The sequence below is a fragment of the Lepisma saccharinum genome, chromosome 9 (genome assembly GCF_977018435.1).
Source record: "Lepisma saccharinum chromosome 9, izLepSacc3.1, whole genome shotgun sequence".
In the NCBI taxonomy this organism is placed as follows: Eukaryota; Metazoa; Arthropoda; class Insecta; order Zygentoma; family Lepismatidae; genus Lepisma; species Lepisma saccharinum.
In genome coordinates, this window is record NC_139237.1 from 79187523 (window position 1) to 79215037 (window position 27515).

The window sequence follows — 27515 nt, forward strand, 5'->3', positions numbered from 1 at the left end:
AAGTTTTTAACACTTCGTTTTGGATCAGTGGACTGAAGTAAGATGCGTTCTTCCTGCAAGTTTGGATGTGATTCTTTAGAACGTTATCCCCTGCCTTCGCACGAAACCTTAACAAGGCCCTAAATTTCCCATCCTTGTTATTTGGATCTTCCAGACTTAGTGGACCACTGTCATTGTCACCTCGAAGCGGCAGCTCGTGTTGACCACAGAAGATGATTGTCTCGACAACCGGTCGGAGTGCCGCTCGATTTTCTTCTTTCTCCTTTATTCTCTGGTTGTCGATTAAACCAGCAATATCTTCTTGCCGTTTCTTCTCGATATTCATAAAATTTTCGGCCTTAATGGCTGCCTCTTTGTGGTAGTTAGTCTTTGAGTGTGTGTCGAATTTCTCCACGGCATCTTTCCATTTAATAAAAGGAAAGGTTACCAACTGTCCCAGTTTCTGGTGATTGCCTTTGCCGGTTAGTTCAGCAGCAAACACAACACAAAACTTACAGTAAGCTCCATCATCGACTCTTGAATATGCAAGCCAGTTCCACCTCCTCAACCAATTAACTTGAAAAGTTCTTTTCATCCCGTGAATGACACGAACTGGATACACGAAAGTTTGTCCGGGCACAAATAAATCATCACTCAACACTTTGGTTTTCAGTTCATCTGTACAGCTTATTTCTTTTTTTAATAAACCTTGTGCAACCGCTCCTATATCCGGTACTGCTAGAACATTCACTTCACAGATCTTCAATCTCTTTGGCTCTGGACCCGAACTAGCACTGCACTGTGGCTCCGGGAGTTTTTCTGCTGTCTTCAGCTCTGGACCCGAACTAGCACTGCACTGTGGCTCCGGGAGTTTTTCTGCTGTCTTCAGCCCTGGACCCGAACTGAAACTGTTACTAGATTTTGGCACTTTACGGAAAAATGTGTCAATAGTTCTCTTCAATTTCGAATCGCTAGATATAAAATTGTCAATAGTTCTCTTCATTTTAATGAGCCCAGTTCAGATGATCACTTATCGACTTATCAAGTGTCACATTAATTGATTCTGTTGAACAGATCAACGGGAAATTCAACTCGCGTATCCTCTTTTACATTCTGGAAGGTTCCGCAGATAAAACGTTTCGTGAATATTCGCACTAAAGTGTAGCACTGTACTGTTGCAACTGACCGCTTCGAAGTTTCTGGACATTTTTAAGTGAGTGGCCTCCCCCCCCCCAACCCCCTTGCTGGTTTTCAACACCGGTGTTGGGTGTCTCTGTGACGTCGCAGTTGCTTCCAAACCATATGTCGATCTCAAGTAGTTTGTATCTTGTGCCGACTTCCGTGACAGAGTGGTCAACGCAGCGTGATACGATGCCGGGGGTTCTGGGTTCGAATCCTGTCCTGGTCATGGGTGTTCTTTGTTAGTGTCCTTTCATCATATCATCACTCATCCTCATCTTTGTAATTTGCCTCCCCGATGGCGCAGTGGTATCGTCGTCGCCTTGTAATGAAGGGGTCCCGGGTTCGATTCCCGGTGAAGGCACATGGTTCGGATCCCACTTTAAACTGTAGGTCCCGTCCCGATTAGCCTTACTCTGCATAAAGTGGACTTAAAACAAGAAATCAATCCAATCCAATCATCTTCGTAATTAGTCAAAGTGGCAGAAATGCGAAGTAAAATAAACTAAATCAATTAATCAATCAAGAAAGAAAACTTGTGCAGTGGTAAAGAAATACATACAGTTACGAGCTTAAGCCCACAGGGCATAGTCCAGAATCAGACAGAGCGCAAACATGCTAAAACGAGTATAATGGTTGATTTGGTTAATTTGTTTTCGCTTTTCTGCCACTTTTGGCTAATTACGAATATGAGGATGAGTTATTATATACTGAAATTGATGAATGCATTCACAAACACCCATGCCCAGACCGGGGTTCGAACCCGGGACCCCTGGCATTGTAGCGCGATATGCTAACCACTCCGCCACAGAGGCCGACACGGGTATAATGGTGGGGTGACGACCATTGTTGCATTATCATTTCCGGCAAGTAGTAATATGAGTACCAAATAACTAAAATAAAAATAGGAACGTACCACTATTATACTATTTACATAGTGTAAAACACGCAACATGTTAATAGTAATAATATTCGCAAACAGTACGATATGATTTCTCGAGTCACATATTACTTTTTCTGATTTCGTGAAGACAAATGTTGAGAATCTTGAGAAGAGTGAACAGACAAGGAAAGTTATACAAAATCTTATTCTGTGCAATAATTAATGTTTTGACGAAATCTTAATCGACTGTTCCAAACTTCTCTATCACCACCCGGTGAGACTGTTCTCCACCCTTCACCGATAAGAACTGAGACGAAAAGCGCCTTTTTTATAGGTTAACAATTGCTCGCATATTACATCGGAGGAAGCCAAGATGCTTACCATTGTAAGGAGCAAAATTTCGAATGACCAAAAATTACAACTGATAGTACGCTTATATGGAATTAATAGAGTTTTAGTCCATGGGGGGTGGGGGGAGTTGGGCTCCAACCGAAATAAAAATTAGTTTTACTCCACCCTGATCTTCTCCTCTAGCTACGCTCTTTCCACAATGATGGCGCCAGAAGAATGAGCGAGGAAGCAGAGGTGGCTGGTATATTATCTATCTATCACAGGTCTAAACACTATACCAAAAAATGCATATTTGGGCTTTATTTATGTATGCAGTTTCTCTTCTTTGATGGAGTGGTGGAAAGGGGACAAATTCGTTGACCGAGGGTTTCCCCAGGTCATGTTTTGCATGTGTCTTGTAAAATGCTTCAATGTTTGTTTTATTTTAGTCGGTGTTAATTATTTATCAGTACCTGGAAAATAAGACTCCTGTGGTCTTCCTGTCAACCACCAGCGCTCACTCGGGGTCCTCAGGAGAAGGTACGGTTGCCTTCTCCGCCCACCTAATCGGCTCTTTAATACTGCAAAGTTCGTTGCAATTCATTTCAGTTGTTCAAATTATCAAAATAGGAGGGAAGAAGAATAGGCTCTCGGCGGAAGTCGTCCACGACGCCCTTTCAAGGGCTCGAGGGAAAGGGGGCGGGGGACGATCGCTCCCTTCGACATTCTCAGTTTGCAGTTTGGAGACCTGGAGCCTGGGATGTGGGGAGAAAAGAATGTTGAAGCAATATGTGTCCTTCATCACTTGACCTGGACAACGCTCCCATCACCCAACCCACTCAACATCTGTGTTTCTCTCAACATATCGGAGGGACAGGACAGATCCACTTCTTTGGTGCGTCCGAGGAAGCAACCAAGGGAAAGAAGAAAGTTTGTGTGGATTAGTTTGTTTGCTTATTTTGCTAGAACCTCAGGATTCTAGAACATTTTCCTCCTTGTCTCGAAAATTACTTCTCTTGTCAAATTATGGTAACAATATTTTATTTCACACACACACACACACACACACATGGGGAAGCTAAAAATCTCATTTTATCTAGTATAAACCACAAATTTTCGGGGGGGGCTCGAGCCCCCTGAGCCCCCCCTTGCATACGTGCCTGTCTGAAACCATCAGATTTAATTACACACACACACACACACACACACATTCACACACACACACATATGTTTATAAACTGTGTGTACATATGCATATAAGAGCTTATCTAATCCCATGTTCCGTGAATTTACCAAATCGTTACCTTTGCTCTAATATCATTGCTGTTGAAAGAATCAAAGTTTGTTCCTGAGGTCACATTCAAATTATTGTTCTTGCGATTATCATCAATGATAATAGTATTAATTGGAAAGCTCTTGCAACTTGGAATATCTCCAGCATCTCTATTTCTATTAATTTTTTTTCAGTCTAAGATCAGGGAATTGGAAAAGAAAACTGAACTTCAGAATGTTCGTCACGAAGAACTGCTTCTTGAAATGGCTAGCATTAAGCGCACTCCGGGTGGAAAGCCTAATTGGAAGGGACCACGTTCAGGGTCATCTAGTCAAGAAGTCCAAACATCACCAGAGTCTGGAACGTCCACACCAGGTATAGAAAGTTAAAAGAAACCGTTCTTGACTGTAGGTTTCTTTCACGTAGTTGTGCTTTTAGGCAAGTTATGTGGTAGTATTACTGTTCTCTTTTTTTTTACCAAAATAATCTAGCATGGGGTTTTATATTCTTGTGCAAGAAATGGTATCGTCAAATACAATTGTGATTAGTAATTAATATTCCTTAATAACTTATTTATTTTCAGCAGATAAGCACATATGTGGTCTTTGACTTTTACAAGTATACATTAGCATTACCAGAAACTTTTGTAGGGGGGAGGAGGTCAGGACATAGATAAAACTTGAAGAGTATAAATTAATAACAATGAAAATTAATGTTATTATGGTTATGATCATAATTGTACAATAATAATTATTATTATATCCTTGGGGAGACTTTTCAACTCATTTCAGTGAATATCCAGCACAACTGATCTTCATTATATTTTTTGTTTTACATTTTACATGGTTAGTGTACTGAAATGCATAGTCATTATGTTTTGTTATTAACTTTTACATACGTTGTTCAAGAAGAAGCTTAAAAGTTAAGAGAAAATTTTAGTCATAAAGTTTATGTTGTTTGAACATAAAACGCTAATAATTTTTGCAATTTTGATATCTGTGGAACCACTTATTCTATGGATTAACTTTAAATGGTAGAATATGATTTAAAAAAATAACCTGATTCCTATGTGTTACACTATTTTTTTTTAATTTAGGGAAGTTTTTACTTCAGTTATTCCATTCAAAGACAAACTATCTGAACTTTATTTCTGTTATTAATAATGAAAATTACAAGCTTTCTGCTTTTCTGTAACTTGAAATAAACAGCCAATTTCCGGGTGGGAAGTTCAACTCTCCTTCCAATTCCTATACAAGTATATAAAGTCTACATTAGTTTATGCCTTTAAAATGTTTTCAAAACGGCTATATTTTGGTGCCAAAAATGGCAACCTGAAACTTTTTCAGGCTGGTTCGGGACTTCCCTTACCCTCCATTTATATGATTTAATTAGGTAATCTCTAAATTGACATAATTTTTTTAACATTATTTTACAATTTAAGTAACCTACTTTAAGTTACAGTTTTACTTGACAAAAAATTCAAAGAAATAAACTTTAGGTTTTATCAATACAATAGTATTTTACCTTCATTTGTTTCGTATACTGTGATGATGTCTAGTATGTGCAAGGAATCAACAGTATTTTACCCACTTCTATATTTAATATACAGTTGTAATTAATTACAATACATGGCAACAATATGAAAGAAAATACTGTTTACGTTCTATGCTCATACTGGATCCAAATTCACAAAATTTGCATGAAGCTGAAGTTAAATCCTCCTATAGAACTTGTAACAATGACAGAATCTGAACTTATTGTACATAGTTAAGGGTTAATTATTACAGGCTTGGATACTAGTGTGTTGCACTGAATATGGTATACATTCATAAATATTAGTTTACCTAAGAGAGGCATATCATTCCTTGAGAAATGAATTTTAGTGATAAAGTGTGGAATGTCTGTTGGTACAGTTGAATGTCACAACTCGAAAGTGATGAGAGGATAATTCCTCAGCGAAATGTTTGGTCACTGCTGGCATGAAGTTGGTTGGGATTTAGGTGTGCCCTAAGCTCAACGCTCACTCTGACAAGTCCCCCCAACGACTGTGACTGAGGTACAAATCTGACCAAATGAAAGTCAGAATTAACAAAGACTGAATACCTTCATAGGCATCATATCGTTGCGAGTTTCAGAATGTGTAACTCTTAAGTCAAAAGGGAAGATGGAACTTACCCCATTCATGCATGCAGAGTCTTGCTCCTCCCAGCCTTGAACATATCTCTCTCTCTGTTTCTCTCTCTCTCTCTCTCTCTCTCCCTCCCTCCATCTCTCCTCCTCCTCTCATTTCTCACCAGGTCTGATCTGATCCCACTTTGATCACTCAATGAAAATTATAACCTGTGGCATAAGAGCGCTTGAGGGCCAAGGCCTATCCAACGACTGCCAGCTTTACTTCCACATGGCACAGCAGAGGAGGGCTATCATCCAATCAGTTATGGCATGATGTGTGATCAGTACGACGAATTCCCATTGTTGTAGGTTTCCATGACCTGGTAACACTATTCATTCATAGCTCCCCAATTTCCTTACGATGGTGGGTGCCCACCGGTCCCACATACTGGCAGAAATCTCAGGGGAAAAGTTGTTACACTTCTCCCAGGAGACTCGAACCACCGTGCATGTTGTAGCCCAAGCCCAAAACCTAATGCGTTGGACCACATTGCCACAGTGTGGGACCCTTTTCAATCACTGCCCTGTTCTTTGTTCTGTTGTAACTACGGATGGACGATATTGGAAATTTGATATTGTGATATATTGTCAAGAAAATATCATCACAGACAATACAATATTTTTCCATATTGTGATATTGGCGATATATCATCTCCATGACATACATACACACACATATATATATATATATATATATATATATATATATATATATATATATATATATATTGCCAAGTATCGTGACGATATATTGCTGGCACAATAAATATCATTACAATATATCGTCTGGATGATATATCGCCCAGCACTAGTTGTAACACTTCCATCTTCCTCAATCTCAACGAAGCTCACCCTGGCTGTAATTGGACATTTCCCTTAGGAATTTTCCTCTCATGATTTTCAAGTTGTGTGAAACTCATAATTTCACTGCCAGACATTCCACAAAATATTTGAAAGGGAAGGGCAATAGTGTCTTATGTTATATTGCTGATGAAGATAAACATTAAAAGTTAAGAGTATACATTGAAGCTGACATGAATTGTTGAGTGTTTATATGTATTGTGTGTGTGTGTGTGTGTGTGTGTGTGTAGATTTAGTAATGTTGCTAAAGTTAGTGGTATAGATTAGTAATGAATTTACTAATATAATCAGTATATGTTCCTATTAAATTAGCAACCAGGAAATTATTAGATATATTCATAAGGTTATTCACGCTAGGCAAAAGAAAAGTAGATATATAAAAAAATTTCAAATCCCTAGTGTACAAAGTAGATTAATTACTTTGTTGGTAATGATGCATGTTTCTATGTAGCTATGTACCAGTAGTTTAAAAAAAAACAGTTGATGATTTGCAGTGGTGTGCCCAAAGGGGGTGATGGGTCATAACCCCTCCCCTCCTTTGGCCTAGTATTTCTAAAAAAAAAAAAGAATGTCAAAGACAGGCGAAGATGGCAAAATGAGAACAGACTACTGAAAAAAGTATATGTAACCTGTCCCTTTCGAAAATCATGGGCACAACACTGATGATTTGAACATAGATTCTACACATTATGACAAGGAAACTAAACAATATTGCGCATTTGGGTATCTGTGGATTATATTCCCCATGCTTCTTGAAAATACAGTTTATTGACCAGCTAAAAAAAATATTCTTTTAAACTCTCACGTATTCCTGAGAACAGCGGTTGTTGGGAAGAGATGCATCTATTACTGAGTTTCATCTATTAGTAAATTCTTACCTAAAATAGTAAATCAATTCAACATCACAATACAGTTATTATATATTTTTTAAATGTAAAATATTGAGAACAGTTGCCTTTATCAACATTCACCTGTAGGAAGTTTGTAATTATGTATGCATAGTCATTGCTTATGTACAGTATTATGAGCACTGTTAGATACCCAGAAGGAACGTTTTAAGAAAGTAATTACCATTTTTCTTTAATAATAATCTTTATTAGAGCATGAGATGTATATAGACATATAACTATTATGGAGTAAAAAAGTGATAAAGACACTTTGTTACCTTTAAGTTGAAACAAATGTAAATAACAAATTACATCATATTAATATAATGACATAATTTCTAATCCTATTGTTTCCATGTTTTGCAGTGTAGTTAATATAGTAGTTTATTAATGTATTTGCTAGTTATGCACAATGTATAGATCTTTCTATTACAGTGTATTACATTTTGCATTCTATTATAACCCTATGTTCTTTGTATGAATGTATTCATCCTAACTGTCAATGTTCTGTTAGTATATGCATGAGCTCCAATTAAATATACCTGTGCATGATTGTGGAATGGTATTAAGATTTATGGCCACTTATTCTTGTAGTTGGATACTGGTAATTCTGTTTTTCTATCATGTTTCTTTCTACTTTCCTATGAAAAAGAAAGTAAACTCGATATTTCTAATCTGTTATGATGTGTTTTCTGCACATCCCTTAGTAGTAAAATAGCTCTACACATTATATTTTTGTCATATAGTTGGCTGTGCATGTTGTTTTCTACACATGCTTTCCCCCAGATTCCAGCCGCCTGTTATCCAATGAGAGCACTGCACGTTCCACTCCTCTTGTGCCCGCTGGGATGGAGACGCTTGAAGAGATGGAGCTAGCATCGCAGGGATTGCAAAGGAATGTGAGCTCCACAGGTAGATGTTTATCAATATTTTTGTGTTTTGTGGGGGACAATTGTTAAAAGTATGTACCACTACATTTTTTTTTTAATTTACAGCACATGCCTTTTTGCAATGTAATTATGTTAACTGATATAGACTTAGTATTGTGGGCATAACAGGAATAGCAGTAGTCTTCAGTCTCAAAAGCCAGAAAACTGTGTTTCATGTCAACCAATGAAAAAATCACTTGGTAAGCCCTGACCCTCAGAGGCCTGTTGCATCATGGGCTTTTTGTATAAATACACACACATATATGGGCATAACTTGAGACCTAAATTTGGGGAGCGCAGAATAAAAAAAGTTTTCTATTCCACACAAATAACATGCAGGACTATTTTGCTAAATAACTTCTAAATTTGTGAAATCATAAAATATAACTAACTAACTCTCTAGCCTTCTTAAACCCGAAGGTTTATGGCTGCAGCAACACAAACCTTCCATCTGTCCCTATCCTGGGGAAAGATCAATCCAATATTTTCCATCCTCACCAATTTCCTTTGTCCACCTCAATGTTATCCCTCCATCTTCATCTTGGCTTTCCTGCAGGTCTCTTACCATCAGGTTTCCCAACAAGAATCCTGCAAACTCTTTTTCATCTCTCATTCATGCCACATGGCCTGCCCATCTAAGTCTTCTTGAATTAATTTAAATGCTCATTAGTTTGTTTCTCAAGTCTGAGGAGATTAACAAAAGTACAATTAACTTTCAAATTTTAATAATCTTGCATTTTTTGTGGGGGGGGGGGGCAAGTGGGGTTGTTTTGTAGTCTGAAAATTTCGAAAATTTTAGGGGTGACTTTCATGAGTTTTACTAACTTACAACCCCATATATATAGTGCAAACTGGCACGTGTTCTTTTCAGTTTGTGAATTTTGAGAACACAATGACGCTTTAAAAACTTATGTATGCTGAGTAGCTTTTATACACACCACTCGCACATTGATATACTAAAACGTGCAAGATGTTTAATTATTAAATGAGATTAATTTTTAACTAGATGCTCTGTTTTAAATTAAATGATTAGAAATATATAAATGCACAATTTTAAGTTAGCTCAGATTTAGTATTAGAATGCATGTTTCACGGGCAACTGTTTCTTTCATTTCCAAAGAGAAAATTTTATGTAACAAAATAACTTGGTGATACTTCCCTCTGTAATAAGGGCACAGTTCCAATTGTGGTATGTTGTGCATCTTGAACTTCTGCAATATGTTTAAGTAAGAGATCTATTAGGCAATATTATTGTTGGTTCCCAACATAAGTATTTATTTAAATTTAATATATTAATTTACATTTACTCAACTATATCTTTCAAAGGGAAAGTAAGAAAGTTATAATTCACTAACTTAAAATTCTTCACATGTTTTGTATGGTTGCTACAACCCTTTCTGAGCATCCATCCATCAATTGTCAACTAATCGTCATTCATTTTCATTGTGGTAATTAGCCAAAATGTGAAAGAAAAGCTATGCAAGATATGAAAAATGAAATGCAAACCTTCAACTGGACAAACAAAGATAGAATGGAAGAAGCCTGATGCATTTTAATTGGTTGATTTGGTTTATTTTAGTTTACTTTTCTGCCACCTTTGTCTAATCGCAAAGATGAGGATGAGTGAAGATATGAAATTGTTGAAGGGACTCTCACAAAGAACACCCATACATAAGCCGGGATTCAAACCCTAGACCTCTGTTATGTAAGTGCGCTGTGCTAACTATGCCACAGAGATCAGCTAATGTATTTTAAATGTTAGACTTCTTTATTATAGTCAGTGCTTGTGAAAGTGGAAATTCCTAGCTGGGGGAAGGGGGGGTTGATGCTTGGTCAAATTTGAGAATAGATGGAATCACCATGGAGACATTACAGTAGATCAGCGGATGTTTATGGAAACTTCCAAAACTGGGGGAATCTTTATGATAATTTTCTTAATGGGAGATAGTATCACTCCACATTTGCCTTACATTGAGCACTACTGGCGATATATACAAATATATGATGAAAATTGGTGGACGAATGACCTAAGTTTGAAACATTTTCCTAAACATAAATTATCAAAAAGTTTTAAAACCTATTTTGGCATGTGAAGTGTAATTTTATAAGCTTTTAAACTTTCTACACTTACTTCTCTTATTGGTAAACTATTTAATTTTTTACACACTCGCTTTTAAATACTGAATATACAGAATGCACTTTTCTTTGAAATATGCTTGAGTAATTGATTAAGTATAATATCTACATGTAAGTTTTACTCCTTTACATCCTCAGGTAATGTCCATTATTGCTTCATTACACTCTTTGCATAATTTTATTGGTTTTCCTAGGCAGTACAGATTTGTACACATTGACATCAGTTTCTTTCAGAACTCAAGGTTAGGTCAAGAATTTATGCCACTCTGTGAAAGCAGCTAATATACTGGTTCTCTTCAATCCTTTACAATATTTACTTTATCATGTTGGCACCCCTGAGAGATCGTGATGAGGGTTGCCATCTCTGCCTGATTTCTGGTAGTCAGAAATGTTTTATGTTTAATTATTTTATAGACATCTTTTACACACAAGCTGGATTTAAGGTGCCTCTATTTCTGTCCATTGTTATTATTGCCTTGGCTTTTTTAAGGAAACTGGCATGGGGATATGAAAAGTATTTAATCCTTGTAATTTGCTGCTGCTTCATACATTTTTTATTATACTTGGTTTTCTTTTTTTCTTAACAACGATTTATCTGCATATCTTCGTGACACTGATTACATCCATGTTTAGAACATGTTGATGACATTTAGATTGATTGATTGCTATCCACTTGATCATGTAACTATAAGTTGCACCATATAAAATAGGTCATAATTAGCATACAATTACAATTAAATAATATACAATTACAATTATAAACTAGAAGATAATTACATATAATCAACCTAGAGAATAGTAAATATAATGATGATGCAAAAAGGTTAGAAACTTATATGAATGGATGATGTTCAGCAAACAACTTCCACTTCCCACACAATTCATTGCGTGAAATCATGCTCCACTGCCATGTTTCAGGTAAACAGATCATATGCTGAGTTGAAAACATGCCAGGTATGCATTCTTCGTATGATCTTTGCCGAAGTGATTCAAAGTATGATTGTCATGATCATAATGAGGAATGTGTATGTATAAAATATCACAAATTTCTCAGTGTAAGAAGACTTCTCATATGGTTTCCTTAACATGCAAATCTGTTTCCTTGACTGCATGCTGTTTCTTCCCAAAGTGAATTGTTTGATGATGTAAAGTTGAATATCATCCATTAATGACTAATGCCTAATATATGTAAAGAAATAAATGAGTAAGGTATATATGCATGAATGTACAAATCATGACATTATTTCACTGGAAAAATTAAATTGAAAAACAGAACTAAAAATATGATATTAATTTTTCTACCATTCATGAAAGGCTTAGGACATATAACCCCAGTCTACACATTAACGTTGTATGTATGTTGTATTTATGATGATTGTTGTATGTAAGGGAAAAAAGTTGTGATAACATTGCACCAACGTTACAAAAAAAACATTCCACTGAATGCACTTTAGTTTGGAGGGTCACCACCATGAGCGCCACAATCATCAGATCGGAGTGTTTTGTTTAATCTGAATTTGTTTGTGCATTGTCCACCAAAGCTTATATTTTCTACAGTGTACACTAGATGGCAGTGCGACTCAAATGGAAAACGAACATTAGTTTTAGTAACACAAATAAGGATAACTTCGATTGTGTGGGTCTACAGATGACAATGACACAATTTCAGAAGGTTCGTGGAGGACTTGGTATGAGTGGGAGAGATTAAGTGCTACAGAAATGCAGTGATAAATATAAACTGCAACTACATGAAAAATGTTTATATTGATGGTCAGTTGGGTCAGTTAGTGGTAATGAAGTTCCTAGTTCTTACATTAAAGCATTAGTAGTTTTTTGAAATTTTAAAAAGACACCATTTACTCACTGGTGCCTTTTTAAACATCACTCGTAGATATGGTCAAATATATTTTATGCAAGTCTTATAGTCTGTGGAGTGTTGAATAATATTGACAGAAATCAATAATTGGAGTGGGCTTAAAGCACCCATGCTTTTTAGCATACATGCACTCATAGTAGTCACTGTATTGTAGAGTAACATATATTGGTGTATCGGTAAAAATTACTGATAATTATACCATTCTGACATATGTGTCCACAAATAGCATGTAATTTAGTGCAGAGTTCTGCCAGTTTTAAAATATTTTTACAAATATAAATATATAATTTACATACCTTAGTAAATGTCTGAGTATGCAGTTTCTTTTCAAAGCAAAACCAAATACAGTCACCTGGTTACACACAGTAATTAAGGAAATTAATGAAACATTTATGTTCTTCAATGAAATTTACAATTTTTTTAGAATATTGTTTACTGGTATTGATAACATTCATATCGTATCAACAACATATTGGCCCATCCCTTTTACAAACACAATTTCATATTTCTAATATGACTATAATTACATAACTATTCAAAGTTATTTAGATTGGAAATTGCACTGTTAATTTGATGAAAATAGAATCTTTTCTAGTAGACCTATTTCCTATCTAGCTTTGAAATAAAAAGTTTTCTCAAATTGTAGATGAGAAGCATAAAGGGGTAGGTGAAATTTGAGCGTAACTTGCTCTCCTTTAGGCTGCTTCTCCATAATCAAAATGAAAAGTTTCTTCTGAGAATTTCAAACCTACTAACAGTTTGAAAATAACTACTTTTTTGAGTGTTTGTAACTTTACATTTTTGAAATGTGTACCTGAACTCTTTTATCTTGTTCAGGTGAGAAGCAACAAAATTTACAGTTACTGTAATGTTCATATGAATAGTAGTAAAATCTTTGTATCTGTTACAAACAAATATTCTTTGTGATGTAATTTTTTCAAGTATACTTGAAATACAACTGTTTTTTTATTATACTGTAATTAAATAAAAAATTAAAGTTATATCTAGATGACTTATGGATAAAGAAAGAAGCAGTTGATGCAGGCAAAACATATCTCAAGTTACAGTAACTGTAAATGTAATGGCTACCTTTTACAGAAAAGTACTGAGTTACATTTCAGATTGATTAAATGTAACTGAACTCTTTAGCAAAGTAACTGCAAATTGATTACTTTTTAGCAAAGTAAATTACCTTGATTGCTCTATACCTTTGTTTCCCTTTAGCGAAATAACTACCTTTGTTATTGTTAGCAAAGTAACTAAAACTATAACTTTGGTTACTTCTAGCAAAGTAAGTGTAACTTGCTTACTTTAACAAAGTAAGTGTAATTTGGTTACTTTTAGTAAAGTAACTTTGTAGCAAAATAATAAGCTGTAACACCATTACTTTTTACTAAAGTAACGGTAACCTGGTTACCTTTTAGCAAAATAGCTAACTGAAACTTAAGTTACTTTTTAGCAGTATCCTAGTTATTTGTAGAAAGTAATTTTCCAAACATTATGACCAGTAGATATCAGAACCAAACCGATAAGACACTTGGCAAAATATGCTGAAATCTCTTAGATGCATGCATAAAGCTTCAGATAATTATGAACTGCATAAAAATAATGATAATGTATGTAGCAAGCTTTGCATAATATTGACCAAATCATTACAGCTATGCAGGCAGTACATTTAAACTAGTTTTTATTAAATATCTTTATTTTACCACATTTCCACTACTTCATCTCTATTATCACAGCTACATAGACACTGCATGTTGAAGGAATGATAATTCCTCAACAGAAATATGTGGATTTATGCTCATAGAAGCAAGTTGTGCATGGCATTTAGTGACTAGTAAGAAAAATATGATCTCTCTTTGAAATGTAAGAATCAAGCTAAAATATGTTTTAATCTGAAGTATTAAAAAATATAATGCAGTAAATTTTAGTTACCATATTTATTACCTATTCATTTAATAACAATACAGTATTTGCACCTATAAATTATATTTACATATCTAAACATTTATATTTTTATTATATTGTTATTATTATTTCCAAGACACTTGGTTTGGACTCCCCCTTCCCCCCTGAAATATATTTCTTGATACATGCCTGAGTATTATGTAATCTATTGGGCATGACAGAAACAGCATTATTTATGGGATGACTTGGAGATGCAGTTGTTTGCAAAATATTTTTATTAATGGTTCGTCTGCTCACTAACTGACAGTGTGACAGATAAAGTTAGTATACATAATGTTTGACCAGCGATCCGAGAGCTCCAGTTGGCAAAGTGCCAAGAAAAAGGGGAAGTTGGCGATAGGAAGGCAGGCGTGAGAACGCCGCTCGTGGTTGCACGTTGAACAGTGTTACCAATCTGCGAGGATGCTTATCCACCAGAACATAAGTAACGAAAACCGAGGGACATGCACAACCATTTCCTTTGTCAATTTTAGGTTCACTGTTGGTATTGAAGAGTTGAATCTCGATTAGTGTTATTGTGTTTTGCTACTTTTTATGCAATATAAAGACCTTGGGAGTAAAACGTCGCAGTGAATGAATGGATGCCTAAACACTGCAGGCAAAAGTGACAACAGCGCTTTACGAAAAAACAGGTGGTGGTCATGGACGTCCGCAGGATTTTTTCCAGGGATGGGCAAGGAAGGTTTTTTTTCCAGGGGGGGGCAAACAAGGCACATTTTCTCCAAAAATAGTGCTGTTTCCTAAAAACACATTGCTTAAATTTGAATTTATGGTGATCATTCAATAATTAACACATATTATTGTGGCTAAAATGAAATTATATGTGCGAAATACATATTTTTTGGATGACTTTCATTTTTCAGGGGGGGGCGTCCCCCCTTGCCTCCCCTTCCGGACGCCCATGGTGGTGGCTCGAAACCAGATACTGGTCCAGTCGGCTTCCTCTGGGGTTGGGTCAAAGATGCCGAACTGGCGCTACGTTCAAGACTTCAGCTTTTGCAAAGACGTCTCTCCACGGCCAGAGCACTTCCAATATCTTGTGTCAATATCCTCCGGTTGGCAACATTGCTCTCTTTCCCCACGTGACACTCACGCTGCTCGCGTTTCAGAGAATCGGTTCCGCAAACTCCCCTAATTTACGACTGGACTCTTCTACTTCGGGCATAAGCAGAAAACTCGAGAGCTCTCGGATCGCTGGTCAAACAGTAGACATATGCATGCGAATGTGTAATATTTCTGGACTGAACTTTATTGAATGCATTATCTTTGTCGAACAGAATAAGTTTTTCCTATTAATAATTTTTGTAAGTCACTTTGCATAAATATGTGTTACAGGAATTGTACTAACATAAATTTTATTTAGAATCATTCATTCCCATTGTATATTTTTATAAAGCATTATGTCCTAATGGATTACATCTAATAGGAATGACAGAAAACTTCTGAAATATTAAGTATTGTTACAGTGGTCAATCATAGGTTAATTGCTTTCATCAGCTGTTCATATTAGCATTTGCAATGGCACAGTGAAAGAACTCATATTGTGGAATTAAAATCCGAAATCTTAGCATTGTAACCTCATTTTTTTATTGTTTGATGTTAACTTGGCTGAAATCTCTTTCAAAACAGTAGTTTTAGATTCTGCATTTTAGTTATATTGCCCTTTTTTTTAAGTGTTGCCAACCTTACAGTTTGATGGGTAACCAATACTTGAAAATTCATTAGAAAGTACTTACGTGAAATTTTGTGTTTCCTAGTTGTACAATTTAATGGTTAAATCCTATAATTTCGAAGATTCTCTGTCTTCATTCACTAAGGGTACGGCATCTAGAGTGAAGATTTCAAAATTTCACGTAGGTAATTTTAAACCACGTTTACCACATACTTCTTAAATTTGAAAGTGTTTCTACTTTATTACGTCTAGGTTATTGAACATATCAAAATTAATGAATAAGTGAAGCAGTCTACATTGAGAACCACATAAAGGCAAATTATTATCTTTATTGTACCGCTGACATTATTGCAAATATTTAGTTCAGATATTTCAGCACATTGAGGCAACAGTTGTGGATGATCAGATGCATCTGTGCCATTGGACATGTAGAAGTTCAATGTATTAGTTCTGGAGAAAGATTAGGTTAACATCTTGTTACAGTTTTATACATTAGATTGTATATGGTAGCCTCTAAGATCTGACATGGATCTTTCTCCTTATCTGCTTTGCCTAATTTCTGTGTCAGTGTTGATTTACATTGTTTTCATAATTCCAACTAAGGTGAATTGCATGAACCTGATATTTTGTGCCTTTGAACCTATATCTTCAATGTCTGATATGTTTTTTTAATGCCACAGCTTAATTTTTTATTTTTCGTAGTTATTTACACATTTTATCTTTTCCCAGACATCCTCCAGTGTTAACACACATTTGGCATATTTCAGGAATGTAAACTAACTAATTATTCCATCTTTTATTATGGATTGTATTATATTAGGGATGTTTCACACTCATTACCTAGCTTAAAGTTGTGTTTCTTCGTCTTTCCAAACATATTTTGGTCAAACTTACTGTATCCCCTCCTTTTCTTTCCCATATATTCAATTAACTCTTGGGGCCTCCTCGATGGCGCAGTGTTACAGTCGTCACCTTGTAATCAAGGGGTCCCGGGTTCGATACCTGGTGGAGGCACATAGTGGTTCGGATCCCACTTTAAACTATAGGTCCAGTCCCGATTAGCCTTTCTGTGCATAAAGTGGACTTAAAAACAACAAATCAAATCAACAAATCAATTAACTCTTCTTCTGAGCCTATCGACTATATGTTAACTTTGACCACATGTTCTATGACATGGTTTATTATTCATTCTTAATCACTGTTTTACACACAAACTGTTCATTTGTTCCCCTAAGTGAGATTTGTCATGAGTTTAGCATTTGATTTTTATAAGTCAATCTTACTTCTCCTGGCATATCCATTTAGTAACCACATTACATCAAGTCTTGCATAACTCTCATAGTTAATACATTTTCCAGTGTGAAATAGGTCAATGTTTCTGTTTCTAAAAATTGAAAGTATGAATTAAACTCCTTGTTCACTTATATGTTCTATTAGCAATTATTCTCATGAAATAATCCAATTTTCTTAACTTTATAACTTCCTGATGGTGTAACAGTGATGCTATTGCTTTGTAATCAAGGGATCTCTGGTTTGATACCTAGTTATTTGGATCCTACTTTAAACTGTAGATCTAGTCCCAATTAGCCTATCTGTGCATAAAAGTGGACTTAAAACTCAAACCCAAGACACATAACTTGACCATACAGTTTAAATTGCCATTGTGCTATTATTCACAGAGCTACACCAACACATTCATTGGTTTCATCCCAAACTTGAAAACATAATCGATAAAAAAGATATCCATTCTGTAAATACTTTGAATTTATCTTTAATTATCAGTAAACTGCATTAAAAGTAACATAATAAAACTTCGAAATTTTAAGTTTTTAAGGATGATACTTGTGCTTTATTTCCTGTCTTGTGTGTTATCATTTATCCTGAAATTGCTATGTACCAATGTACTTGTTTCTCAAGACATAGTCTGGGTTAGAATTCTTTAATGATATTACTGTTTTCAGGTTCTGTAAATATAACATGTGTTTTACAATGTGCTAATGTATTATTGTGTAATGTCCGTTTCATTTTTGTGTCACGTTTTTGTACAAAATATTTATAAAGTTGAGATGTATATATGATATTTTTTTTTAGGGTGATTGGTTATATGTTAGAGCACAATGTTGTCATGTTTCTACAAAGTAGTCCTGATGTAATTCCCGATATATTCACATAATTTCTGCCCTGCATGCCATGCCTGTAGTTGCTATTGGCTAGTTGTCAGTCACCTGTTCTGTATTTTCGTTTCTCTTTAATGCATGGTTAAGTTTGGTTGCTTTTTTCTGTAGCAAGGATAACTTGCTGTGAAGGGACGGTGGTGTGTAAGAAGTGCTTGCATAACGGGGCATCTTGTCTAATTTTGGGCTTTTTCTTGTTTGTAGGTTATGGTCTTTCATCATTTGGCACATATATCCCCGATATTTCCCATCATATGTTTCCCAGAACCCAGCCACCTCCAATGATTGTTGATGGGAACAGAGGTTGCAATGCGTCTATGTACGCTTCTGTTCCAGTGTCTTATCAACATCCTTTTACTCAATCAGATAGCATGCCAGCTATTAGATCTGTATTTCAGGGGCCTGGGTATCTCCTAGAGCAATGCGATTCGGCAGTAACGCAGGGGTACATGGACCTAAACAAAAAAGGCCAGCTTTGCGAACTGTCTCCTTCTTCCTCTAGCTTTGGTACCTTCACTTGTGCACCTTACGGGTCTAATTCAGACAAACCCTTATGGAAAAGCACTTCTATTTCAGACATCCGAAGGGAGCTTTCCACAATGTACCTAGATACTTTAACGCAAGCTAGTCACTCTTCAGGTTCTGGTAATGCAGCTAACGTTAGCTATGCCTCTCGTCCATCGGGCTGCTTGGAAGGTAGTGCACTGGACACTGGGTTAGGTGCTAGGTCCAAAATATCTTTTTCTGGTTGTGATACTTCTGAAAGGCTGAACCACAGTTCCCAATACTCTGCAGCTCCCACCAGCAGTATGACTCCCTCTGCCTTGTCCGGAACTCTGGGTGCTGCCACTGCTACCGCTACCACCACCACAACCACTTTCACCACCTCTGTGTCTACAACGCGAAGCAACTCCCCGCTCGCGACGAACATGGACACCACCACTGCGGAGATTGACAGAATTATGGCCAAAATTGAACAGGACAATAAAATACTAGCAGAGCTGGACAAAACAAGGTCAACAATAGGTAAGAGCTAGTGTTGAGATGTAGTGAGTATGTAGTGTTAGTTTTGTTATGCTTAATCTCTCCATATTTTGCTGTGCTTTCGGATGAGAATATTGAATTTGTTTGTTGTGAATAATTTGCTGTAATTATCTGTGTGCGTAGATTATTTCATTGGAACATATGCTAGTAATTACATAATAGCACGAGTGCGTATTACTCACTTGAGATAAACGAAATAGAAGAAACCTTTTTTTCCTAAGAACACTAAAATTGCTTATTTACGATTAGCGAGTAGTCCAATGTTGATTAGAGCAACGTTCCGGGGTAACTACTTTCCCCTTCTTCTGGCTTTTCTTGGCATTGGAATCATTCCGCATCACTTATAAAAAAAACACAAGGATTGGTTAAAAGGTGCATGGTTAAAAAATTATTTGTGAAAGAAGTTTAAGCCTTAATAAAACTCCCATATTATGTAAACCTCCATTAAGCAGCCCCGGAGGTGCAATATAAAAAGTCTACTTCCAAACTGTTAAAACGTCTCACCGACCGATGTCCATACTGGTAACTAGTTATCGGCAGAATGCAGGAAGCTCTCGACGTTTTCAGCTTCCATTTCAGAAAAGCCTGAAGAAGGGGAAAGTATTTACCCCGAAACGTTGCTCTAATCAACATTGGACTACTCGCTAATCGTAAGTAAGCAAATTTAGTGTTTTTAGGAAAAAAGTTTCTTTTTAATAAAGACACTATTTCGTTTTGCTAGTAATTAAGATAAATTAGGAACTTTTTACCCCCAATGAATTTTACAACACAAAATTACATGAAAACTTCGTAATGTTGGCTTGTGATTTACTACAATTGCATAAATATTTTTTTATTGTAACAGTTTTCATTTGTGAGTTGAAGCTCTCCTGACAATGACGGATGAAAAGATTCTCTCGGGCTATGGAGCAGGTGAGTTGTGGAAAGGATTTCAAGCTTTCGAGAGATAGCGTCACTCTCATCTTCAGGGCAGAAGTGCAGTGCTGAGTATCAACCTGGTTTATATGTGTTCAAAGATGGAGGTTCCCGGTGAAGATAGCGGACAAATCCTGAGCTGTGTCTGCTGTGATGATGCTGCTGGTTGACTAATGCTAGACAGGCCAGCTCTATCTCTGAAATTATGTACACCGGGTTGATGCTCAGCACTACACTTCACCTGAGGATAAGTGTCATGTTAGCTCTCGAAAGCTTGGAATCCGTTCCACAACTCACCTGGTTGCTAGCCGGAGAGAATATTTTTATCAGTTTTTCTGTTGTTTTAAAGCCAAACTGTCTTTGAATCACTCATGACATCAACTGTACCTTGAATCACCAAGCATGAAGATGTACTTAGATGTACTTCACATAAATGTAAGCAGCAAATGCATGCTCAAACCTGCGCACCTGGCAGATCATTTCATTGCCATACCAACTGAGCTAACAGTAATTTCGCCTGATTTTTTTGCTTCGTCTGTTTTACCTGTATGGAATTCTGTAAGCAACAAAATCATGCAAAAGTAGGTCTGGCTCAGTTCGTAGAACAATGACATGTATGCCAGAGGTCTGAGTTTGAGTCCTGTTCAAGCTTTATTTGTTTTTCTTAAATTTCTATTATGTACATCTCCTGTGTGTCCCAAAACATAAGACAGGGTCTGACATAGATGGGGCATACAATAGATGTGAGACCTATAACCAAGAATTTTCAGATATTTGAAAAATCAGAGATGTTTGTTCTTTAGTCTGAAATACAGGTGTCCTACATATATAATCACATTATAAACATCATTACAATTATTCAACAATTAATTTATATATATTAGGGCTGAGCCGATACCACTATTTGCCGATACTTGTATAATTCCAGTAAAATAACAAAGGCTAGTTACGGAGTCACAAAACTCATCACATCACATTCAATTAATGATATGTAATAATCCAAAATCGTGTGCAATGGCATGCGAACTTCTCTCCCTAGACATCACTTTGATCTCGATGCATTACCGATGCCCTAAACAAATTTTAAGGCATTTTTCTAACACCTCGAAAAGGAGCAAATTGGTACAAGCATTCAGTCATAACTTTTACTGGTTAAAGATATGTTGAAAAAACCTTCGCCATTGCATTTCTCGTGAAATTCTAGCCTGATTTGATATATCATATCACCCCCTTCCCATTTAAAATTCTAAAGTTGAATTCAAGATGGCCGCTGACCGTGCGGGTGGCGTCAATGTGGTTCCCCCTTGGCCTGATAACGATTGGTCATCACTACTTCCATGTTGCATGCTGCAGTAGCCTTGTACCAGGGATTTTAAGTGACTTTTTGACCCACCCTGTAGAACATCATCTCTGTGCCAAATTATAATGTAATTACACAAAATTATATATTAAAAAAATTAAAATGATCTGTGGCATTTAATAATTACACATTAAATACTAAACTTTATGACTATTGTCATTGTAATGACACAATTTGAATTGACTCCATTTAGGTAGGTTATAATGAACAAAAGTATTTAAAAATTAAAAAGATACTTCTCTCTGATCTTGTTCATTTCAAACACTTTTACCCTAGTAACTATGCAAGGCTACATTTTTAGTGTATATGAACTTCTCTCACTGTTAATCACATATTTTATAAATAAATAAATAAACCAGCTGCAACAGGTGAAACATTAAAATAGTTTGGTTGCTTTTTGAATATTACAATCACTTTCAGGTTGTACTATAATGTGTAATTTAAATGTATTTTAGACGTGTTGCTGTTTACTTTAAAATGTTGACCATTTCTTGCCTCACAGGTGCGGTACTTGATTCTGACATGATTGAAAGTAAACTTTTGTCTTCCAATACTTTGAATTTTGAGACTGACGATGCATCCAAAACAAAGTCTGCACACAATGTTGGACATAAAAAGACATATCAGTGGAACGATCCACAAACTAAGAAAAAATTCTTAAAAGTTCCCCGGGTGAAATATGGTAATACTGACAGTTGATGTTGCTCTCTGTACCATGCTTTAGGAACAGGATAGGCATTGGAAGCTAGAAATGGAGTACTTCTAGAACATAGGCTATGAGATTGTAGTCAACAGTCTTGTAGGTGTTACTATGCCATTATAGTAAGACCCCATTTCACCACAAGCTGCATATTTTGTAGAAAATAAAGTATTAGAAAATATTTGTCATTTGCATGGATGTCCGTTAGCTCTGCTTAGTAATTCTTTGTGTTTACTCTCTAACAAAATTGTACCTTGTACATAAAATCTAAAATTATTTATAAAGATCTATTCAGGGTGCGAAATCCAGGGGGGAGGGGATGGGGGAATTCCCCTTACCAACGATCTTATCCTGAAATTCCCACCCAAACTCTTCAGGGGGGGAGAGTTTTTGTTTTAACAACGAACATAAACAATTAGTTTGGGATTCGACTGGAATAATATCAATAACATACAAAAAGAACAAAGAGCCTCATCTCTTGGGACACTGAATTCAACAATCCCCAGAACACAGAAATCAGACCACCTTATTTCTTCTCCATTTCTCATCGCCTTTCGTTAGCAACCACAAAGTAAATAAATATATTAATAAAACACGTAATAGCATATATATGTGAATTTTATACAGGAAACTATTATCTTTTTAATGTCTCTTAATTTTTCTCCCTCCTCCCTTACAGAAATCATTGTTCATAGCATCAGTAGTACATCAAAATTTTCAATTTGCAATTTAATTCGTATGAAAGACAGTCGATATAAATAATATATTGTATATTTCATAATATAATTTGATTATTTAATAATTTACACATATTTAATGACATTATATATATGTACACACACACATATGTCTGTGTGTCTGTCTGTCTGCTCCTCCCCCCCCCCACCAATCTGCAGTGATTTCGCAACCTGGATCTATTTATGTGTTTCATAAAATATCACTGTGCAAATCTGTTTCTTAAATTATTGTAAGGATTCCAGCAATCGTTTTTGAAAAAGAACAAGAATCTAGATTATTACTGTGTCTGTCTTTTACCCAAAATATGAATTATAAGCTTTCATTCTGAAGGCAATGATATATGATAAATTTTTACATGAAATCTTAACTGATATCGACAAAGTGTCAATATATAATTTACAGTTTCTGATAACTGATGCTCTTCTGATCGAACATAAAATCACTAATGTTTTGTGAAGAACATGAACACTCAATTTGCCTTAATTTATGTATGTAATCCTGAGGTGAAAAGACAATCAAAGCGTGGTGCTGAACATATCACATCCACAATGGCCAAGATCGTGAATTATGAGGAGCCTTCCTATGTGTCTTCAAGGCATGTTACATGTGGTGGAAGACTTTATCTTTTTATAAATCAGGTAACTACAATAGGCTTTACATAAAGAGGACCTACATGATGACACAGTAGTAAAGCTGTTGCCCAGGTTGATATTCAGTGGAGGCACATAGTGGTTCGGATTCCACTTGAAACTGTCCAGTACTGATTAGCCTGTCTGTGCATAAAGTGGGTTTAAAACAAACTCCAATTCATAGATAAAGAAATTACATACCAAGGTACGTGAATTATATCTTTATATTCATTCAATAGTAACAAAAAGGCAGAATTTTACACAACATTACAGGCTATTTGTATAAGTGTCATACAGGTTAAATTATTGAGCTTAAATTGATAAACCAAAAGGCCTTATCATGGAAATAATATGACAGAGCCATCTATCCTGTTTTCTGCTTTAACAGTATATCATGAGGCAGTGGTGGATCCAGCAGTTATAGTTAGGAGGGGCGAATTTCATTCGGGTACCTGACCACAATTGCACTGGTTTATATAAACAATTCATCCTACTATAAACAGGAACCACGTTAGCATCCATATTTTAGAGATTACAGAGTCATTTTCCAAAAATAAAGTTCCAAGGCTGGAATAGATGGTTTGATTTCATTTTATTTTTGTTATTTACCATCTTTTTTCTTCCATTTTTGGCTAATTGCAACGATATGGATGAGTGATGATATATGAAACTATGAGAGGATACTCACAAAGAAAAAACCCTGTCCGGGATTCGAACCCTGGACCTCTGGCTGGAATAAATGGTAATTATTGTATGTCGTTAATGTATCATAATTCCTCCCATTGTCACAGTAAACCGAATGAACAGATACAAGGAATAAAGTAAATAAACAAAGAAAACAAAACCCTATTCTCTCTAGGGGTGTCAGAGCCAATTCGCTTTGAGGCATATTGCAGAGTTGTTCATATCCAAATTTAAACTGTAGGTACAGTTCCGATTAGCCTATCATGAGTAAAGTGGATTTACATCAAACTTCAAAAAAATATTGTTGAGTATGTTAAACTTGGTGATAAAAGAAGGAACATTTGAGTCTTCAAAAGTATTAAGCAGTTGGGAGGGGCGATCGCCCCTATCGCCCTCCCTGTGGATCTGCACCTGTCATGAGGATATTTCTCGAATAAATACATTTTTTGTTACATTTTGTTAAGAATGGAACGAGTTCGTTGGTGGGGCACACTGACTTGTTGACTTTCTATCTCACCACCAAAGTTCCCGTGTTCGAGTTCTGGCCTAGTCATTGGTTTTCTTTGTGAGTGTTCCTTCATCATGATCATGCAATCATCACTCATCTTCATCATTATGGTTGTCCAAAAGCAGGAGAAAAGCAATGCTAAATAACAATAAAATAGAAATATAAAATTGTGATGAGGAGAGCTTGTGCTTACTCTGAATGTTGCCATAAAATTTAATCGGCTTCTAATAATCATAAAACACAATAAAACAATAGCTTAGGAGTTACCATCACAATAAACTGTGCTCTTAAATAATGTTGGGACCATGCACGCTGGCCATTCAATACCCAATATGAAGGTATTTAAGAAAATGCCCAATTTTCAAGAGAGATAGTTAAATTATGTTTTAGTAGCTACTTCGTTAGATCTTGTGATGAAAATTTTATAGGTAAAGACAGATTTGCACTATGGATTATGAACAGTAAAATATGCCAAATAAATTATGCCAACTTATACCATCTCTAAATAAACACACAATTGTTGCAAATGTTGCAAATAACTTTCCTTTCATAGCGTATAGATTCCGTGTTAATTTGTGTTGCAAATTAAGTGCTAGCAAATGTTCTTTCAATTAATAAGACTTTTTTTAACTTCCCTTTTTTTAAAAGAATATCTGTATATTTATAATAAAGGATTTGCATGCAAATTACATAATGCACCAAGTTATCATAACTGAAAAGTTTATGAAGAGTAATAATTATAAACGTCACTTTTAAATTTTAAATAAGATTGTTTTCTTAATGCAGTGGAGTTCTATAACATGCACGATACCCGTTTAACTATTCCGGTTTCTTAAAAATAAAAATCTGTGGTATTCACTCCATGGCATATTGCAATTTTCTAAATTGGTCACAATATGATTTTCCTTTTAGAAGGTTTCTCTGTGCAGTTTTTCTGTACAGTCTAGTCTTCATCATAGATGCAATGACATTTACATAATTGTGTTTGTGTTTATTTTTATAGTAAATATTAATTCGATGTTCCAATCCTTGGTAAAACCCAAAACACACAACAAATTAACATATATAGCATGGTTAAAGACACTTTAAAAGTTTGTCCAAGATTTGACTCAATCCCAGAGTCATCACCAGAGCTTTTCGGGAGACAGAGAGGAAGAAACAGCCGAAGTTCCAATGTCTCGATGTGGCTACTTGCTTTGTCTATTAGAAGATGTTGTTGGAGTTGTACATCCTCTGATAGAGCTGACCCCGTGGCTTTGATTGATTGATTGATTGGGTTGCTTTATTTTACTTCATTTTTTGTGCCACTTTTGGCTAATTTGCAAAGATGGAGATGAGTGATGATATGATGAAACTAATGAATGGACACTCACAAATATCCATGCCCAGGCCAGGATTCGAATCCGGGACCCCTGGTGTCGTAGCATGATGTGCTAACCACTCCACCAAGGGGCCAGCTTGACCCTGTGGCAGAGTGGTTCACACAATGCACTATGATGCCAAGAGTCCCAGATTTGAATCCCAGCCTGGGCATGGGTGTACTTTGCAAGTGTCCATTCATCAATTTCATCATATCATCACCCATCATCATTGTCGAGATTAGACAAGAAGTGACAGAAAAGCGATGCTAAATAACAAAAAATAAAGTCAAATCAAATCTTCTGGCAGACACAGCAGTGACATCGAACCTTCAGCTGCATCTATCTCCCAGTTTTCCAACCAACCCTGATGATAACTCCGGGATGGAATCGAAAGCTTGAACAGACTTTTCAAGTTTCATTTATCATGCTGTTTACTTGTTTTGTGTGGTTTTTAACAAGAACGTTGCTGGCACGACATAAGAAGTTTGTTAATGTCATACATGTTCCAATTTTGCAGGTTTGTCATCAACGGCGGAAAATGCATCTCGCCCTACCACAGGTCCTGGTGATTCAGGTTATCTAAGCTCATCTAGCCTTCCACCTCATTCACTCAGTCCGGTGCCAGCGGGATCGTCGCCTGCAGTGCCAATAGTTGCCCCCTCGGAACTCCAGCAAGTCGGTGCAATGGGGGGAGGGATTGTGACTAATGTATTGGGGGGAGTGAACCCTGTTGTGAGTTCAGTAGGTCCAAGTGTTTTAGTGGATAATTCAGTTATGGCTGTTCAGCAGGGAGTGATAGCATTACAACAACAGCAACAGCAATTGCAACAACAGCACCAGCAACTCCAGCAGCAGCATCATCAATTGCAACAGCAGCAGTTACAACATAATGTGCAGCCATTGGGCATGACCACTGTAACCCCTGGTACAAACCTCACTTCTATGGGTGTTACACAAAACCTAGCCCAGGTTACCTCACCTTACCCCCCAAGACTTATGCCTCAGATTCCTACTGGTGCGACATTGCCGTCTATACCTACCATCATAACCACACAGTATGACTTAGACAGTAAGTATACAACAGTTTCTAATCTTCTAGTATAACACCTGAATTATCTTAAAGGTACAGTTTGACTAATGTGTTTACACTTTGTTTACTAGGGATGGTGCAAATTAAATTGTACCTTATTCCTTTTTTTGCATTTTATTGTATATTTTTATTTCTGCCATCATATTTCTGCAACTTTTGGCTAG

At 36.1% G+C, this 27515-nt stretch overlaps 1 protein-coding gene across 16 annotated transcripts in view; it reads left to right on the forward strand.

The window, feature by feature from the left end:
- Nucleotides 1–27515, forward strand: part of Rbp (RIMS binding protein) — a 390147-nt gene that overhangs the window by 271994 nt on the left and 90638 nt on the right. For 15 of the 16 annotated variants that reach the window (XM_083128480.1, XM_083128484.1, XM_083128482.1 and 12 more), the window contains 4 exons: nucleotides 3839–4019; nucleotides 8351–8476; nucleotides 18527–19348; nucleotides 26779–27330. In XM_083128480.1, coding sequence (XP_082984606.1) covers nucleotides 3839–4019; nucleotides 8351–8476; nucleotides 18527–19348; nucleotides 26779–27330 — 1681 coding nt within the window. The remainder of the gene's footprint in view (nucleotides 1–3838; nucleotides 4020–8350; nucleotides 8477–18526; nucleotides 19349–26778; nucleotides 27331–27515) is intronic. The other variant, XM_083128492.1, reaches the window with a different exon arrangement.